At 43.8% G+C, this 19,906-nt stretch overlaps 1 protein-coding gene across 4 annotated transcripts; it reads right to left on the bottom strand.

Moving 5' to 3' along the window:
• Positions 1-1,969: 1,969 nt before the first annotated feature.
• Positions 1,970-18,610, bottom strand: ERRFI1 (ERBB receptor feedback inhibitor 1). 4 transcript variants are annotated; one of them, XM_073316510.1, is made up of 6 exons: positions 18,481-18,610; positions 17,694-17,815; positions 13,013-13,143; positions 6,312-6,507; positions 6,104-6,180; positions 1,970-4,020 (listed from the first exon to the last, which is right to left on the bottom strand). In XM_073316510.1, exons 3-6 carry the CDS (start codon positions 13,083-13,085, stop codon positions 2,825-2,827), a joined length of 1,542 nt encoding a protein of 513 aa, XP_073172611.1. In that variant the 5' UTR covers positions 13,086-13,143; positions 17,694-17,815; positions 18,481-18,610; the 3' UTR covers positions 1,970-2,824. The 4 variants fall into 4 exon arrangements, with proteins under 4 accessions (XP_073172611.1, XP_073172609.1, XP_073172612.1 ...); XM_073316508.1 differs by lacking the exon at positions 17,694-17,815; XM_073316511.1 differs by lacking the exons at positions 13,013-13,143; positions 17,694-17,815.
• Between the last annotated feature and the right edge of the window lie 1,296 nt (positions 18,611-19,906).

The following is a 19,906-nucleotide window of genomic DNA, read 5'->3' on the forward strand; positions in this document are numbered from 1 at the left end:
AAGCCCAGTGACCCACATTTCTCCTTTACTCCACTGGTACTCAGTGAACCTGCAAGTACATATGCGACTGGCCTGATGATGCCACCAACAGCTCTGAGCAGGGTTAGATGAGATTGTAGTAAAGTCACCATGCCACCAGAGCTACAGCAATGGTGGGAATTTTTAAGAGAGCTTCATGCAGGTGTAGCCTAGAGGTCTCTAACTATAAGAGCTAAATAATTAGCTTTTGTTGCAAAAATAAAAAGCCCTAGGTGTGGAAATTCAGTGGATATGGAACCCCTATAAACATGGGCCCTACTTACCTTGAAATATCACTTACCTACCTCACAGGGTTATTTGGACTTACTAGCTAACGTGCTTAGATTACAAGATCATTAAGTCAGGGACTTTATCTGCGTGCTTGTCTATTCATTGGTGCTATGTACTAATATCTTTTCAGGGTTCATGCACTAGGTAAGTATTGTGTTATATAAACAATGCTGCCAGCGTCTTTCCTATTGAACAGAAAAATTAGTTTGAGTATAGAGTTATACTTTATTTCACCTAGAAAAAACATCCCTTCCCCTACCTTCCCTCTGTCCACTTTTGGACTTTTTAGCCTCTGAGCTCTTCAGGTCAGGAACACTACTGACCTCTTTTGTGTTTGCACAGCGGGTAGCACGTTGTGGGTGCTACCGGAAACAATAATCAATAATAATAGGTTTACTAATCTGGATAGGCTGTGTATCATGAATTTATGGCACATCTTATTGGCCAACTTGATAAATTAGAGACACACCCTAAAATAGGCTGGCAAAGCTACACAATGAAATGAAACAAGAACAGAAGATGTATGCAACGTGAATGAGTAAACACTGCTGTAGGAACCTTAAGATTAGATCAAGAATTGCAAAAATTAACTGTGAAGCCTTAAAATGTTGTATTAACATGGTTTGCATTTATGCAAATTTTCCTTTTAGAAAAACCACACTGAAAATTAAAATGCATGAGACTTACATAAACCACCAAATAAATCAAGAAACATTACATGTATCATAAATAAGTATATTATAACTTTATTAAATTCAAGACATGACAATATTCAAAATAAAACAAAGTGAATAAAATCCTTTTGTTCAATACTGTACACATAATGCAGAAATATCAGTGCATTTTCTATAGCATGTATTTCACCTTCATTTAGTTTGTACTAAAACATAAAAGTAAGCTTTAAAATAGCTCAAATATCTCATTCAGCAGTTTAAACTGTAAACAGCTTGTTCATTTCTATTAGGAGGAGAGCATTATAGTAATGGACCTCCATTAATGAGCACCTCTTCTCTTGTGCTTATCTATAAAAGGATAAATATGTGGAAGTATGCACGAGAAACAGCTAATGCACAAGTGTTGCATCTCCCCGGACCTAAGTGGAACAGTGAGGCAGACTATGGGGGGGGGGGGAAACAAACAGAAAGAAGTAGTATCTGACGCAAAGGCAGATGTGACTGACACGGTTTGTAAATGGAATCATGTTTAATTTACCAAAAAAACAAACTACACAACCAGAAAATACTGAATAGAAACCAGAACACAAGACCAGCTTGTGTTGTGTGTTTCTGTTTATAATAGTCAGAAGTTTGTATACTGTACCAAATAAGGATGAAGTCATTGCTGACCATTTACTAGCAATTGTGGATAGATACCTTTCCCCTGTCAATTTTAGGGCACTAACATGCATTCCTTGGACCCCTTATGAAGAGAACAATGGGTGAAGGTTAGCAGTAGCTGGTCCAAGTCTCTGCTAGGAAAATCTGCAGAATTCTGCCATGTGCCTTTCAGAGTAACAGCCGTGTTAGTCTGTATTCGCAAAAAGAAAAGGAGTACTTGTGGCACCTTAGAGTAACCAATTTATTTGAGCATGAGCTTTCGTGAGCTACAGCTCACTTCATCGGATGCATACCGTGGAAACTGCAGCAGACTTAAAGTCTGCTGCAGTTTCCACGGTATGCATCCGATGAAGTGAGCTGTAGCTCACGAAAGCTCATTGCTGCAGTTTCCACGGTATGCATCCGATGAAGTGAGCTGTAGCTCACGAAAGCTCATGCTCAAATAAATTGGTTAGTCTCTAAGGTGCCACAAGTACTCCTTTTCTTTTTGCCATGTGCCTGTTAGTGGGTGAAAGAATCCAAGAGGCACCATAAAAAAGCAGAAGTCTAACCCCTGTCGGAAGCCACTTCACTAAAAATTTTACTTATATCCTACTAAGTTTTCAAAATATTGAAGATATTAAAAGAAGTCTAAACACTTTCCAATACACTTCCAAGTCTTTAAGTAGATGTCAATTTCCTTCTAGCCAGGTTAGCACATCCAAGCTAAAGAGAACAGGGTTTATTCCCAGCAATGCTATTTTCTGCAAAAGATTTTAAAATGCCAAGCCTATTATTTTGGAAATGCCTGTGATATAAAACAAAAATACTGTACTGCACTTTCTTCCCTGATTTCGGTTTTAGACATCAAAACTGGATTTTTTCTTAATATGCCTTTACAAAATATATTACTCTAGGATAGTGTATAACTGGCCAACATGGCTATGGTTACTCCATGTGTTTCTATAAATGCTTTACAGTCTTCAATTATACAGACCAAGATAGGCTTAGTCCAGACAAACAATTCAGAGATATGCATCATAAGACAACTTTACCATTGATACTTCACTTTTCTGCTGAAACAGGAAGAATTCCATTACTTCATTATTTGAGAACCTTTCCTTGGATCTCAAAAACTTAGCAACGTGGTTAAGATCTACTCCATCCTAAGCAACTATCGTGAATTATGTTCCAAGAATCTATGGAGAAACCACATAAGACAGGTGTTTCCGTTTCATGTGGCCAACCATGTCCATTCTAGCTTTTGAGTCCTGCTTTGCTGTGGCAGCAGCTGTGGTGCAGTCACCAGACCAGGACTTCATTTCTGTGCTTGAGCTGGTTTCTTCTGCTTCTCTGAAGAATTTCTCATACTTGTCCAGATATGAAGGCCTTTCAGGCAACAGATAGTAGTGTGTTGAACTGGCCTTCTTACCATTTTCAATAATGGGAAGAATGCAAGGGACCCTGTTCGCAGATCCATCACTGTTTTGTCTTTGTAGAGCTTTGCTGCTGACATATTTAGGATCAGGGGCAAAGCTCTGTGTGGGGGGCATGACCCCATTGAGGTACAATGGCAGACTTTTAGGGCTCGGTGTACGGGAATTGCTCCGTGATAAAGGTTCTCTCGGGGGCACTTTGGGAGGCCTGTCTTCATCACTGTATGCGCTAGAAGTGACCTCTGCTGACCACCTTCTATAATCCGGTTTGAGCGCCCTAGGAGGTATGGGAACCCTAGGGGGGACCTCTGGTTTGTCTTCATCAGAATTAGGAGAAGCCCTATTTAAGTGGCTAGATAGCCTCACTACTGGTTTATTAAATGATCCAGCTGGCCCTGAATGAGACCTTCGTAAACGCCGATGCAGCTGTTGTGGAGGAGGACATGGGGTTTGTGTACATCCATTTAGGTTATTTGCAGAGTTATCTTCTGTTTTCGGTCCTGCTGGGGCATCAAAATAGGCATAATTGATCTGTCCGCAACCCCTAAAACTCCGCCTACTTGGAGCACTGGATTTAAAAGGAGGAAGTTCATAATCATCTAACAAAAAGTCAGTGTCTGAACTTGTTAAGAATTCCACCTCTCTGTCGACATCATCTGGAGAGAGGTCCTCAGAAATGGGCAGTGGAGGTAGTGGCCTAGAGCTGCGGTCACTGGAAGATGCAGAAGAAAACTGAGGTGGTCCACTCTTTGTCAGTGTATGAGGAGGCATCTCCTCAGAAACACAGCCCACAGTTACTGACAGTTTGCTGAAACTAGGAACAAGATAATCTTCATGCTTTGAACTAAGCTTCTCACTTTTGGGACTAAGAGGAGATGGGCTGGATTTCTGAGGTGGGACCCTGACACAGCTTTCAGTAAAGCAGTAGCCATTTGTTGGTACAGGATTTGAAATGTGCCCTAGGAGGGGAAAATAAAGTTAAGAATGTCTGTCTACATCCCCACCACCATGAATTTGTGACAGATGATCTAGCCATTCATTTGTTCCCAATTCAGCACTAGGAAAAATGCATCCTTAAAACCTTAATTAACAGAACTCTTAACTACAGTAATCCTGAAACACACCTGCATAACAATATGTTTATGAACAGCCAGCTGTTGTCCCATACATATAGCTTGCTTTACACAGGACACTGCACCATTCCTAAGCAAGCTTCACAGCATGCATCCTCAGAGTACTCCTTGAGGGATTCTGTGGGACTGTGCACCCACAGAAAATGGCCCCCCACAGATTTCCTGTGTTTTCCTGCAGAAAATGGCAGGGAAGCAAAGGGAAGCTGCGCGGAGGGATGACCGTGGGTGCTGTTTGGGAGTGTGGAGGGAATTGCCCCCTTCCAAACAGAGGTGAGGCATGGGGGGGGGCCACACAGGATTACATGCCACTGCCCCACCCCTCATTCTGCAAGTGCAGAGCTGCCCAACTGAGAGGCTGTGTCGGCTCTGAGAACTCTGCAGCTGAACACTGCCTCCTGGGTCCTAGTGCTAGTTATCCGCCGCTTCTGTGTGCAGGGAGCCTTCCTGCTTTCTATTACGTGCAACAGAGTGCCCACGGTTGGGCTGGGTAATTGGGGGGGGAGGGGGAAAATGAGGGAAGGAGGGGGTGAGTAGGAAGAGGCAGTGGGGAAGGAAGGGTGGGTGGAATAGGGCAGGAGGAGGGGAAGGTAGGAGTGAGGGTGGGGGATGGAAAAGAAAAGGGGATGAGGAATCACAGGAAGAAACAGGAGTTCAGCATGTGGCATCCCCTTGGCAGCAGCTGGGGCTCCCCCGTTAAGCAGGCCCACCGAACCCCCGCCCAGACAAGCCCTACCTCCCTACACTCAGATCCCTCCAACGAGCCCCCCCACACCACTGATCCCCAACCAGCTGCACCTGGACCCCCACCCCATCAAGCCCCATCTCCCCACACCCACTGATCCCCAACTACCTTCACCTGGATCCCCTGCAGAGTCCAATTGCCCATGCATCCAGAACACCCCAATGAGCCTCTGCATCCAGATCTCCCACTAAGCCACCCACACCCAGATTGCCCCACACAGAAACCTCTCACCTGGATCCCCCTACACTAAGTCCCTCCACACTTGGATCCTGCTGAGCTGAGCCTGCCCATCCACACCTGGTGCACCTGGCAAAGAGGAAAATACCCTGGGACATTTCTGGGGCAGGCCCAGCCCTTGCACTGTGTCAGTGTCAGGTGTACCTTCACTGCTGAGTCTCTATACTGGGCGCAGGTGGGGGCTTCAGGGTGATCTCCCACCTCAATGCTCCTCCTGTGCACCCCACTGCCATGCTGGAGCCACATTTATTGACGAATAAAATTTGCTGAATTTTGCAGAATTTAATATTGTGTGCATAATTTTAAATTTTTTGGTGCAGAATGCCCTCAGGAGTATCAGAGGGAGAATATTCAACACCATGTAATATATATATGACTTATATTATAGCAGTGCTCCAGTTAAATAAGACAATTAGAGACCCATGGCACAACTTAGATTAAAACAGGGATGTCTCTCCATGAGAGATGTTTTAACATGCAGTTGATTTGCCCCAACCACTTTGCAACTATTTCCACAGAGTTCTATCCTCGTTAGCAGGTTTTGCTAAATATTTGACAACACTCAACTATTTACACTAAATATTTTCCTCAGAACAAATAAAAGTATACTATTAAGATACTAGGTAGAAAGTCAGAAAGACGTTGGAGGAGAGCCAAAGTGTTTAAATCTGTCACTAGAGGGCAGCCTGGTGTCTAAAATCAGAAAGGTTTCAGAGTAGCAGCCGTGTTAGTCTGTATTCGCAAAAAGAAAAGGAGTACTTGTGGCACCTTAGAGACTAACATTTATTTGAGCATTTGTTAGTCTCTAAGGTGCCGCAAGTACTCCTTTTCTTTCTCCTATTGTAGATATTAAAAGGGACAGATTTTCTCCAAAACCACTTCCACTAAACAGTTTGTATCAATACAACTCAAAATCTTCTGTGTACATACCAATAGATGTACAATGTTGCTGTGCTGATGGATTCAGATTGTATGTCATTGTTATAGGGTCCATGTTAAAGAAAGTCCTGAAAAGGGAAAAAATATTCTGAGTCAGTGAACCATGAACAAGCCCTAATCCCAGTTATTGGGTCCATCTATGTCACTTGCTTGGTAAGAACTCTCAAATCCACCTGCAAGGTTAATTTTCCCCACTTACTTTTCAAACCCATTGTGGCCGGTCCAGCAGGTTTTCAGACTCCCTATGCCTTGGCCATTATGGAGAAATCCAGTTTTTAATGGACCTCTCATTTCTTGAGCAGCAACTCCTGCCGTTGACATTGTGCCTTGCTCTGCAATGTCTCCAAATTTTAGAAATCCACAGTTCTTGCCAGGTATCCTGCAGCTTTCATTCCCTTCAGAGGAGAGGAGGGTGTAAGTACCACTAAGCAAACTGAGTGAGTCTCTCATTTTAAATGCCACCCAACTCTCTGAATTACAGTGACTCCTTTGTGAGAGGGCCCCTCTGGCCCAAACACCTGCTGAAAAGAAGGAAATATTTCACACATCAAAGTGTTTGTCCTTCTGTTTCTGTGACTGTAAAAACAAATCCAATAATTAGAAGTAGTTCTGTAAGAGTTCATTTTTGGAGAAACATCAATCCAAAGATTTTCAAGTTTCAGTAAAACAGGTGATGAATAGAAGTTTTATGCCAGCAAATTCAGACCTTGTACACATATTGACAGTTACTCAGACACACCAACTTTGCCAAAACATACAAATCGTTGTATAACATTGTATTAGACAAACCTCCTTCTGTATTATTGTGATAAGGAGTCACTTTGCCAAGGGTTTTAACCTAAAAGGAAGCCAAAACACAATAGCCTGACTTCAAATGTAATCTGGTCAAAGACTCATTCTAATAGACTAAATATAAAGTGACTGCTTAAATCAAAGGTTTGATCAATTCACAAGGGTTTCAGATAAGATCATTATATTGAATAATTAATCACTTTAAGTGTTAGCTACTAGAAATTGATTTGTTGGTCTCACAAGGTTTCCTCCTAGCATGTATACCACAACAGTTCCAAGCAATGGGGTTGAGCAAATCTAAACGAAGTAGAGTCATCCTTTTCTACAAAGCTTGTTTTGAATCTGTGCACAATAGTTTAGTAGGCACATTTACATTGGGAAACAGAAGTTCTGACAAACACTTGAAATTCAATTAGAAATTGTAATATATGGAATATGCTGCTTTACAAGGTTTTGCTTGTGTGAACCCACCTACTCTCCCCACAATTTCTGAAAGATCAGCTGTACATTCTGGACAGTGGAGAAACTGCAACTCAGTGAAACAAAACTGCATAAAGTGAGGAGGATAAAATATAACAAGGCAGGAGAACCTCAGTCTCCTCACCTGAACAGAGAGATTAAATGCCCTAAAATCACTTTAGAACAGACCCTTTACCTGCTCAAGGAGTACAGTGTATTGTTTGGGGCAAGATAAAAATGACATTTACATGATCATGAAGAGATAGATGTTTACTGAACATGATCAGTTATACTCCACATCTCTGGGTACTTGAAAGGAAACTCTCTCCAAAAAGTAAAACCCGACATGTGTTTGGGACCAGATCATGCTCTGGTATGCTTTTTAAGGGATACCCAATGAATAGTCTGTACTGTTGGTAAGTTCGGTTCTCTCCCACCTCCCCTGCCTTTCATTATTCTATCCCCTAGAAAGCATGTTAAAGAATAAGTAAGGAACCTGCCTGTTCTCTGTCGAGAGAAAGCAAGTTTGTGCCCAAGAGAAATGGTACAGGAATAAGAGTGCATTCTTCTGCACCGATAAATTAACCTCCTGTTCCCATGATACTGGAAGAGGTAGGTTCCACAGAACCATCTGCAGTTTTAAGGGGACATAGTACTCAGTCCTAAGTATGGGACAAGGCAAGCTCTCCAGAGTTTTAACTCATGCTCTAACACCAACTCTTGCTGCTACGTAGGGCAATAAGTCATTTATTTTCTCTGCTTCAGTTCCCTCAACCATAAAATGGGGGAAAATACTAATTTTTCGGCCTCATAGAGGCAAGAAAGATAAACGTCTGCAAAATAGTTTGAGACTGTATACATGTTTGTAATTCTTAATGAGAGCCAGTAATACAAGATAAAGCAACATGGAGGTTTTACAAACCATGAATAACCATGCACACATTTGCATCAATGCAATCAATGCAGGTGGTTTTCTTTCTTTCTCCCTCAACCCAAGTGTTTTTAAGGCCACAACTATACTACCCGCCGGATTGGTGGGTAGTGATCGATCTATCTCGCATCTAGTGTAGACATGATAAATCGATCCCCGATCGCTCTGCTGTCGACTCCGGAACTCCACCAGGGTGAGAGGCAGAAGCAGAGTCAACGGGGGAGCGGCGCTGTCGATCCCACGCTGTGAGGACGCAAAGTAAGTGATTCTAATTCCATCTAAGATACGCAACTTCAGCTACGAGAATAGCGTAGCTGAAGTTGATGTATCTTAGATTGATTCCCCGCCCCCCCGCGTAGTGTAGACCAGGCCTTAGTCAGACATGTTGCCAGAATTTAGAAGGGAGAACATCAGCTTTGCTGGAATGGTGCAAGACTCAAACTCTGCCATTTTTTCTATGACAGGATTGCACCATGGTCTTTTAAAAAAAAAAAATCTTTATTTCAGCTCTTCCCTTTTCATAGATACTCACTATTGAAACAGACTATAAACTTCTTAACTATGAGACACTAAAGAGCAGCATTTATTTTTAACGTTATCTAGTTAATTCTTACATCACTAAATCAAGTTAGATACACTCGTCAAACAATGGAAGCTAGGGTGGATAAAAATCTATGATTAAAAAACAAAAAATCTGTTTTTTTTTATTTAAATACATTTTTCTTTTTAAAAATAAACCAATTTGAAATTATGATAACTTACATTAAGGCATAAATTAAAAAAAGTAAAAGCTATTAACCTGAATAAAATGTATGTTAAGCTATATAATTATTAAATAAACTTGGATAGCTACAGTGTATCCTCCTGGTTAGCAAAAAGTACCAAATGTAGTGTAACGGCTATATTTAGTTCCAAATCAACATGTTTGAATGGTCACCAACCAATAAGATTAAAATTTTCTTTAAGAAATACATGGATATGTAATTCTGGAAAGCAATTAAAGCCATTCTATTAGCGGATAACTAGCAAATGAGTTAAAGATATATGAGACTCCAGTTAAAATATTAACCTCTCATTCTTTCAGTTGTACAAGCACAAACAGGGCTATCCACTACGGGGCTGAGATTCAAGGTAGGACACTGATCCTCAAACTCAGTTTCATGTAGCATTAAAGAAAGACATCAATCCATGCCAGTTTATATCACATTGAGCAAGTGTCCTAAACTAGAAATGTTTGTTCCAATTGGAGTTTGACTGCTTATGTCATGAAGTTGTGTCAACATTTTAAGTCTTCACTTGTTGCCTAGAGGACAGGTAAGGGCTCAATTTACTAGCTACTTCACACTTGTTAAATTGTTAGAAGTGGCAAGAATTAGAAAATGCAGTTTAAAAATAATTAATCTGTAGGCTAAAATACTAAGAATGGGTCCAAGCATTTGCACTAGATTTGATTTACCCCAGTGTTTTCACCTTATTGTGCTTACAAGAACTGGCAAGACCATAGAGAAAGTGTCTGTTGCAGTATAAAAAAACAAGCTGAAATAGGAAGGAGACTGGTGTTTAAATAGTTTGAAAGCACATGTAGAGTAGAGTGCTTACTCTGATTACATGAAAAAGCCTGCAGGGATTCTAAGAGGACCAGCCTCCACCTGCTCCCATGCCAAAACCACTAGTAGTAATTAGTGTATGTGTCAACCTCCTAAAATGCTGTCTAAATCTCAGCTTTCAGAGCGATTGTGCAAGTATTACCTGCTTTGAAATCCCCTTGGAGTTCTAAGCTTCCATTTCAATAGATACTTAAATATTACACTCAGAAAGGTACTTCTCATTATTTTTTTAATTCAGAAAACTAGGTGATGAAAACAAAGACAAGTTGTGCGTTCATAAAGCCTACTCACTTCAAACAATAATCTCTTTGTGAATTCATAGAAGGTGACCTGCCTCTACATTTCAATAGGGAAATGTGAATGGACTGTTATGAAACTGTCCCAGCTTCCTATGTTCTTGAAGTGGGAGTAGGAGGGGAAGCAAAAAGGGCAACATAACTGCATGTTCTCCTTTACTACCAAGTCAGTTTTACCTTTTTGCATCCTGGGTTTAAAGGGTTTGTGCTACTATTTTAAAATATGTAGCAAACTGCTTAGCATTGCGAACTTGAAGCTTAGTAAAGAGCAAACCCTGAGAATCTATGAGAGACAGCTGCATTAACTCTTGCTTTTGGATGGTACACTCTCAATAAGGTTACTGAGGAATACATTCGAAAAAGTCAGTATTGTTCATGGATTTATGAACAACATTAATTTGCAGCAGAAACTCATTTTACAGAGAAGGTGGGGTGAGACCATCAGTTATGTGACAGTTACTGGGTTTGTGGATTAGCAAAGATTTAATAAAATATTGTACTTTCATGAAATCACATGACAATTTAATTCATTTTACAAAATATAATAGGATATACTAGCCATACCATAAATAAAGCTAAATTACTGTGTCCTTGGTTTATGATATTTGTTGTGCAAATGAATGAGTTAGCAAGTATGGTTTTCACAATGGGTTTCCCAGTTATACTGATAAACCCTACTTGCCTGGACTAAGGTGATTAGAAAGATACACAAATTATAATATTTTCAGGAAGTCCTCACAGGCTTGTATCTAGTCAAGAAGCTAAATTACTATAAAGGAAAACTACAATTAGTTCTTGCTTCAGTCACTAAACTCAGGAGACCCAAGCTAAAGCAATGTAAAATAATGGGTTTGTGACAGTTTGTGATCAGCCATTGCGCTCCATCATGGTTAGCAACGTAACTAGACAAGGAGGGAATTAAATTTAAAAACATTCTTCCCAGACCATATTGCCACAAGTATAAATATTTGGATGTTACAATAGTATATAATATATGGCATGCCCTATGTAGATTTTTAGCAGCTCTCCTTCTGAAAAATATATCTATGCACATACTACAATTACATTGCAGCTACAATATTTGTTTTTCATATCTGACCAGAAATTAAAATGTGAATTTCCATTTCTCAGCTCCAACTCAGTCTATTGTTATGATCTGGCAGCAATGTTTTATTAGACTGCAGCCATTTTTTCTGAAAGCTATGGAACATTCAGATACCTCAGTTATTTATTTTTTGGCATTTCTGTCAGGCAATCACCATTACAGTACTCAAATTACTCCTGGGTGAATTCTGCGCAGAATTCATGTCCCCTGCAGATTTCTTAGCTTCCACACTGAAAAATGACTTTCTGACAAGGAAGCAAAGGGAAGCTGCAAGAGCAGTCACGCACTACTCCCTAGCAGCGCAGGTACAGCATTTCAGGCACCCAGAGCAGACGGCTGAGAGGTAAATCACCGCGGGGTTGGGGGCACCCCAGTGGCTCCTACCCTGAGCTGGGATCAGCTGCTAGTCCCAGCTGGGCTGGAGGCAGGAGAGGATGGACTTCTTCTTCCACTCCAAGAAGTAGCTGAGGCTATGTCAGACCAACCCTCAGAAGCCTCCCCCAGACCAACCCTCAGAAGCCTCCCCTGCTTCCTGCCCCCATCACTCCTCAGCTGTCAGGGGAGGGGTCACTGTACGGGGAGCTGCTACCCCATCCACTCAACCCCGTGCATCCAGACCTCCCATACCCAGACACCCTTGCCAAGCCTCACCCAGTACATCCAGAACCCCCCTGATCCTCCATGCCCAAAACCCACCCCACTGAACCTCAACCCCTGCATCTAGAGCCCCACTGAATCCAGACTACCAGCCTCCAGACCCACCCCTGCACTCAGATCACCCCCCCACAGAGCTCCCTGCACTCAAACCACTACCCTGAGCCCCCACATCCAGACCCCAACACCACTGACCACCAACTAGCTGCACCCAGACCCCACCCCAAGCCCCACTCCCCCAGCACTCAGAGCCCCCACCCCCCACTGAGACCCCCACACCCAGACCCCTCCACTGATCCCCAACAATCTTCATCTGGAAGCCCGTGCAGAGTCCCATTGCCCCTGCATCTGGAACCCCCCAATGAGCCTCTGTGCATCCAGATCCCCCCACACCTAGACCCCCCACTGAGCTGCCTGCACCCAGACTGTCCCACACAGAATCCTTTCACCCCATACTGAACCCCTCCATACTTGGATCCTGCCTGATTGAGCCCACCTGCCCCACACCTGGCGCAGAAGGGCATGGCCCCTGGGTGTTTCTGGGGCAGGCCCAGAACTTGTGCTGTGTCAGGGTCAGATGCAGCCTCACCGCTGAGTCGTGTCCTAAGGGTCGGGCGGCTGCAGGGTGATCTTCCACCTTCATGCAGCCAGTGGCCTGTGCTCCTCACTGCCATTCTGGAGCCTCTGCATTTACTTATTGACAAATAAAACTTGCAGAATTTTAAAATACTGTGCACAGAATTATTAAATTTTGTTGTCACAGAATTCCCTCAGGAGCATCAAATCATTTTGATATGCACAGGAGGTCAAACTGTGCTTTCAGGATGCACTACACGTAATGGAATTGGATGCAATTTGCAGTGAAAATTGTTGAATGCCTACAAAAAACCTGGACAGGGATTACACTCTGTGATGCTACCTGCTGAAGGGATAACAGATCATGCTCTATGACATAAGGAAGTATAAGCTGCATCCATCTACTACACATTCTTAAAAGGAAAAACATTGCTACTTTAAAGCAGTAAGAACACATGTTCTTAACCTAATTTTGCTCACCTTGCCACCACGTATCATTAACGAATCTCAGAAGCAATTCATAGGAGGGGCACATTTTTGTCATACAAGTCATCCGTTCAGCTTAGCTCTTCCTTATTTGACAATATGATGTAATTTCCTCCTATAATATACTTTTAGAAGGAGATTTCTGTTAATTTGGAATGATAGCTAACCCTTTATGCTGTTTTTAACATTTAACCATTTCAGATCCTAATTGGAAAGCCTATTGATGTTACTATTTAATCTACCTCCTGAAACTCATGGCATGCTGTAATTAGGCTTTGAAAGTCGAGTTTCTCCAGTGGTCATTATATAATGCCAAGAAACTCACATCTGGCAAACGGTCCTAAGAACATGGCTTTTTAAAAACCATTTGTTTTATACATGATTGTATCTTATTTATAGAGCACCATGGTAAGTGTGCTTAGTGCTTTTCAGAACAAGACAGTCTCCAACTCACATCTGCGATCTAAATCACACAGTACTTCATGTGACCAAAGACTGAAAATTAAATCCTTTATTGAGAGCAAGTGGTAGCTTGGTGCACACAAACAGGAAGACTGTTCAAAGCATAAAGGGCAGCAAGCAGGGTGAAGATGACAAAGGAACAAATAGCAGCTTGGAAAAAGATGGATGATAGAAATAAAAGCAGAGATGGGCAGAAGTGGAGTTGTGTAGAAGCTTAAAGTTGTGGTAGAAGAACAGCTAAAGCAACTAGAACAGCCAAATTATGTGACAGAGTTGTGGGAGACAGTGATTTTTGGATGGAATGAAGGGACTTTTCTATTTGCCATCTACAGGGGACTTAGCCCAGGTTTTAACTGTACTTAATTTGGTGATCCAAAAACAGTATTTAGGAGCACTTCTAAATTGCAGACTAAAAACTAACAATTAAGTAGTGAAATGACTGCCCTGCCTCTGCTTGTCAGATTTCAGTCTCATATTCAGCCTTGATATACAGCGGTGGTTCCCAACCTTTCCCAACTACTGTATCCCTTTCAGGAGTCTGATTTCAGCTCTGGGCAGTGGGGCTTTGGCTTGAGCCCCAGGAGGCAGGCTTGGGCTTCAGCATGTATCTTAGCTTCATGGGGCCCCTGCTTGCCACCCCGTACTACAGGCCCTGCACTTGCAACCGCCCTAAACCCATCCTGAGGTTGAGAAACATTGATATTGTATATAGAGCAGTATAAACAAGTCATTGCCTATATGAATTTTTAGCTTGTACTGACTTCACTAAAGCTTTTTATATAGCCAGTTGTAAAACTAGGCAAATATCTAGATGAGTTGACATACCTCCTGGAAGACCTCTATTGCCACCCCCCAAACCCAAACCCCACCCCCGGGGATATATGTACCCCGGGTTGAGAACCACTGGTGTATAGCATCATGAAGTCTTATAGTGGATATAGCCAGCTCACATTTAAAAAATAAGACACACAACTTAATGCATAACTGGTTCAAATTCTGCCAACACCTAAATAACTATACTAAATTTGATAAATTCCACATTACTGTACCAGAAATTCAGAATTAAGATTTTTCACTTCTACAATACCTCCTGTGCTTGGAAGGAGGGAAGGTGAGGGTCTTGAATCAAAACTTTAATTTCTCTCTCCAAAAGAAAGGTGTTAACTAAGCCCTAAAGAACCCTGTCAGCTTTCTGTCCTGGGCACACTTGATGAAAGCCTATTAGATTATTTGGATTTTGAAGACAACTTGCAAAGGACAGACAAATGAGTTCTGTGGCCTTTTTTAGCTTCTTTATGGTACATAAAGAACGCCTGAGAGGCTTGGTTAAAATATTCTGCTTGTTTTCTTCACGAGAAATGCAGACCACATCTGCCCTGGAGAACTCTATGGTGATGGCAGAACTATAAAATAACATTGAAAGAGACTAAAAGTGGGGAGACTTCAGTTTGGCTTTTTAAAATGTAGGTTTGTTGTTTGTTTTTGCTACTACCTATTTTAACTCCTGTGTCTATTCAGTAGTTGGGACAAAGGCTGTCTTTGTTAAAGATTCACACTCTCCTCTTCCTCTCCTTACCCCCACCCCTTCAATTAATGTGTATGAGCTCACAATAAGCACCCGAGGCAAGCCCCCACTCCCCTGCCTCCCTGTGCCAAGATTAGGAAAGTCAGATTCAACATTCCTGATCTTTTCAAAAGGTAAAGGCTGTCTACATTGGCAACTGAAGGATAAAACAGTGTTAAAAAAAACAACACACCCCCCTTGAAAAACAAAAGTTTTGCCAACGAACAGCACTTTGTCCATAGGAAAACTCTCCTGCGGTCGGGGTGGAAGTTTTTTGTCGGCAGGAACACAGACTTATCACTGTGCTGGGGGAGTGCTCGACCCCCAGCTCTGCCGAGGCCCCACCCCCACTCCAACCCTTCCCTCAAGGCCACGCCCCACCCCACCTCTTCCAGCCCCCTCTCCCAAATGCACCATGTCCTCCCTCCTTTCCCCTCCCCGCAAACAGCTGATTGAGGCAGGTAGGAGGTGCAGAGGGGAGGGGAAGGTGATGACAGGGTGGCTGCCGGTGGGTGCTCAGCACGCACCATTTTTTCTCCATGGGTTCTCCAGCTCCGGAGCATCCACGGAGTCTGTGCCTATGGGCAGGAGAGCTCTCTCCTGCCAACAATCAGCAGCTGAAAAGAACACTGGGAGCTGGTGGAAAGAGCGCCTCTGAACCCTGGTGTGCATCCTTCAAGCACTGTACCATAGAATGACAGATTCAAAAATCTGCCAGTGACCTTGTCCCTCAGAGCCTTTGCCATCCAATATACCATCCTTACCTGCAAACCAGGAATAACAGATCATGGCTAAATTATACTATTAAAAACCCTCAAGCTGTGAATAAGTTCCATGAGACCACTGAAGTTTCAAAGCCACTATACACCATTCACATTGTGCAAGTAGAGTAGTGTGTATTCACAGGAAGTGTACAAAATGAAGATATATGTTATACATTAAGTGTACAGTGCTGTCTTGGGTTTTGAACATTAAAAATGGGCTATTTTGAAAAAAACCCAAGCCATGAGCCCATATTAAGGGCTAGAGTGATCAAGAAAATTTAAGTCATCTTAAATTAGTATGCAAAAAGAAGCATCTGAACCCACAATATGCTTTCAGTTTATTTAAAGGTTAACAAATCAAGTAGAAGGAAAAAGAGTTGCTACTACCCACTCTGATGGTTCAGTCCAGAGGAAAAATATTATGGCAGAGTTATAACTCCTGAAAACAGAAGTGTGTAATGGGAATACAGACCTATAACTAGCCACATTAAAGTGTGCTGCAATAAGTTAGACAGTAAATGTGTGAAGTGTAACTAGTTTTCATAAAACTTCGTATAAGTTTTTATACAAAAAAACCTTCCTTTCTATGCTGCTTACAAAGTATACATACTGGTGCAGAGTTTTAAACTATACATTTGCTTTCTCTAACTTCTACAGCTAGGTGATATAGAGTGGTCAATTGCACATTCATGTCCAGCTGTACCTGGAATTTCAGTTACTAGCTTTCAAACAAACAAAAATAAATTATCTTTTTCTGGCTCAGTTTCTTCATTCATAACAGAAGGTCTTGTTAATGTGCCAACAACATTTTAGGATGAAGAATGAGGGCCTCAATGCTGGTGTAATACTTAAGCACATTGAGGTCACTGGGACTACTGGTGTGAGTAAAGTTACACATATGCTTAGGTGTTTGTAGGATCATGGCTTAAAATTGGAACTTTTATATATCGTGTATTTTACTACTTGGCAAAATTAATGTAATTAAATTGCCTGCAGTATGCTCAAATAGCACAACAACATAGCCAGGTTAAATAATAAACATTTTCAGGAAAATGTTTCCCCTCCCCCTTCTAAAATCCAAATATTTAGTTAACCATTGCACTTGAATGCCTTATTAAATAATAAGTTACAGTAATAATTATGACTGAGAGAAGCAAGGGTAGACAAGATACAAGTATCATCTTTTTTGGATCAACAAAAGTAAAAATTACAAATTTTTGGACCTAAAACATCTTATGTTCAATACTGGCAGGTGACTCAGAAGTTAGGTGATTTTGTAACTTAGTTCATCCTATAAAATATCATTACATACTTAATATTTTTTTCTTTCAGGACCACTGTGACTAGTCTGTAATAAGGTAAACAATTAATGGTGAAGACTGACTAAAAGACTTTCCTTGCCTTCCAGAGAACTTGGAGCTAAAGTTTTAGTCACAGGCCCTTAGTTGCGCTATGATCCCTGTATCTGTTAGCTGAATTTAGGGAAGCACTTAAAGCTGGGGTTCCCAAACTGTGGGTCAAGACCCCAAGGTGCATCATGAACACATTTTAATGGGGTCCCTTGGGCTGGTGTTAGATTTGCTGGGGGCCAAGGCCTGAGGGCATCAGCCCTGGGCACGAAGGCTAAAGTTACATGCCGCCACCCAGGGTGGAAGTCCTTGGGGTTCAGCTTTGGCTCTGCTGCCCAGGGCAGCAGGGCTCGGGCTCAGGCTCCAGTCCCCCCTCCTGAGGTCTGGTAGTAATTTCTGTTGTCAGAAGGGGGTCACAGTGCCCTTTGAGAACCACTGACTTGAAGTACAACTTTAAAAAAGGTTTCAGAGGAGCAGCCGTGTTAGTCTGTATCCGCAAAAAGAGAAGGAGGACTTGTGGCACCTTAGAGACTAACCAATTTATTAGAGCATGAGCTTTCGTGAGCTACAGCCCACCTCCTCGGCTCTTGCATCTCTAGAATCTCCGCTCTAGGAGCAGTTCAGCCTATGGGAAGCCAAACACCGTCTACACTGGAACCTGGATAAAAGCAGACGCGGGTGAACCCCCACGTTAACGGTCACTGACCCGCAGCGCCGAACACAGACGGGGCTCGAGGGGCCAGGAAATAGCTGGGCACTCAGGGCTTCGGCCTCCCCTTCCCTCACCCGACAGCTGCCTGGTCACCAGTCCCGCCCCACCTGGCTGGCAGGCGCACCTGCAGTCACCCACACGCCTCCGCACAGTGCGGCCCCAGCCCGAGCCACGGGTGCGTGACTAACCCGCCAGGCCCGGTCCCGCCAGCCCAGGGCGCTGCTCTGCCCGGCGCCGCGGCTCGCCCCCTCCCAGCGCGCTGGCACCCATCGGACAGCGCGAGCAGCCCCTGCCCAGCTCCGCGGAGCGCGGGGCGCCTTCGCTCGGCTGCCCGCCGCGGCTCCGGGCCCGCCGCGCTGCGGGGAGCGGCCTTTCCCCGAGAGCCGCGATTGTTTAGTCCCGGCGGCCGCGGGCAAAGCCAGGCTCGAGGAGCCAGAGGCCGCCGCGCCTCACAGCAGGGCCCGGCTGCCATGGCAACGAGCGCTCCCGAGAGCGGTGCCTGGAGAAGTGGGGGCCGAGCCCAGGGTCCCTGGCGGGGCAGCCCCGCACTCCTGGAGCGCCCCGAAGGGGGCCGATCCCGGCGCAGCCCTGCAGCCCCGGGAATCACTCACCCAGACGGCGCCGCGGCTCCGCATATCCCTGCCCGCCTTGGGGGACACTGCGCGTGCGCCACACTCAAACCCCGAGTACCCCACGAGCACGTTCCAAGTAAATCCTGCGCGCCCGCGGCTCGCAGCCGCCGTTCTTATACTGGTGGGCGTGGCCAACCCTGGAGACCACGCCCCTGGCCGGGCCGCGCCCTCCGCCATCACTGGCTTCAGAGATAAAATAAGCCTTAAAGGGGCGACGGCGGGTGCCGCGTGAGGGCGCGATTCTGAGGCAAGCTGACGCGGGCCGTGAGGCCCAGCGTGCGCGAGACAGAGACACGCCTCTGTGCGAACGGCCAATGGCACGTGCAGCTGCGCGGGCGGAGCGTTGCCCTGGCAACGGCTCCTGGCGTGCAGGCTGCCTCCTAGTTCCTCCTGCTACAGCACTGTCCTGCTTGGTGCCATGGACTGCCTCTGTGCAGCGCCCTGCACAGCCAGCCCCTGGGTGCTACTGCTATGCAAGGGACTAATGCTCAGAGTGCTGCCCCTCTGTGGTCTGTGCCTATAGGGGCTAGAGGCAGGATGGCCTAGTGGGTAGGGGAGAAGAGTGGGGGTTCAAGTCACTGCTTTGCCACAGAAGCCAGGTGACCTTGGGCAAGTCACTTAGCCCCTCTGTGCCTCAGTTACCCATCTGTGAAACAGGGTTAACAGCAGTGCCCAATCTGTCAGGTATTGAGTGACCATATGTTAGCTTTTGAGATGCTCTGCTACAGCATTAATGAGGATAAAGACAGATATATAGTGTGCACCACATTTGTTCATAAAAACGTATTTCGTAAGTCTGACCCTGTTAATGCATTAGAATTGTTGGACTGGAAGGGACCTCGAGAGCTCATCTAGTCCAATCCCCTGCACTCATGACAGGACTAAGTATTATCTCTAGACCATCCTTTACAGATGTTTGTCTAACCTGCTTTAAAAATCTCCAATGACGGAGATTCCACAACCTCCTTAGTCAATTTATTCCAGGGCTTAACCACCGTGACTGGAAGTTTTTCTGAATGTCCAACGAAAACCACCCTTGCTGCAACTTAAGCCCATTGCTTCTTGTCCTATCAGAGGTTAAGTAGAACAGTTTTTCTCCCTCCCTTTTGTAACAACCTTTCATGTACTTGAAAACTTGTTATCATATCTCCTCTTGGTCTTCTCTTCTCCAGACTGAACAAACCCAATTTTTTCAGTCTTCCCTCATAGGTCATATTTTCTCATAATTTTTGTGGACAAATTCAGAATCAATACTATGTTGACAACTCCCATCTTAACATCTGTCTTTCTATAGATGTGACCAAGATCTCATAGTGCCTTGAAGAAAAATAGATTAATAGATTTTAAGGCTAGAAGGGACCATTTTGATCATTCCATCTGAACTCCTGCATAACAGACTGTAGTA

This window comes from Lepidochelys kempii, chromosome 18, assembly GCF_965140265.1.
Source record: "Lepidochelys kempii isolate rLepKem1 chromosome 18, rLepKem1.hap2, whole genome shotgun sequence".
NCBI classification, from domain to species: Eukaryota; Metazoa; Chordata; order Testudines; family Cheloniidae; genus Lepidochelys; species Lepidochelys kempii.

Coding starts and splice junctions, on each gene's coding strand:
- ERRFI1 (XM_073316508.1), bottom strand. CDS start 13,085: ATGACTTGTATGACAAAAATGTGCCCCTCCTATGAATTGCTTCTGAGA. Junction 6,508..13,012: donor TAATGATACGTGGTGGCAAG/GTGAGCAAAATT, acceptor TCTCCTCTGAAG/GGAATGAAAGCTGCAGGATA. Junction 4,021..6,103: donor GCAACATTGTACATCTATTG/GTATGTACACAG, acceptor TTCCCCTCCTAG/GGCACATTTCAAATCCTGTA.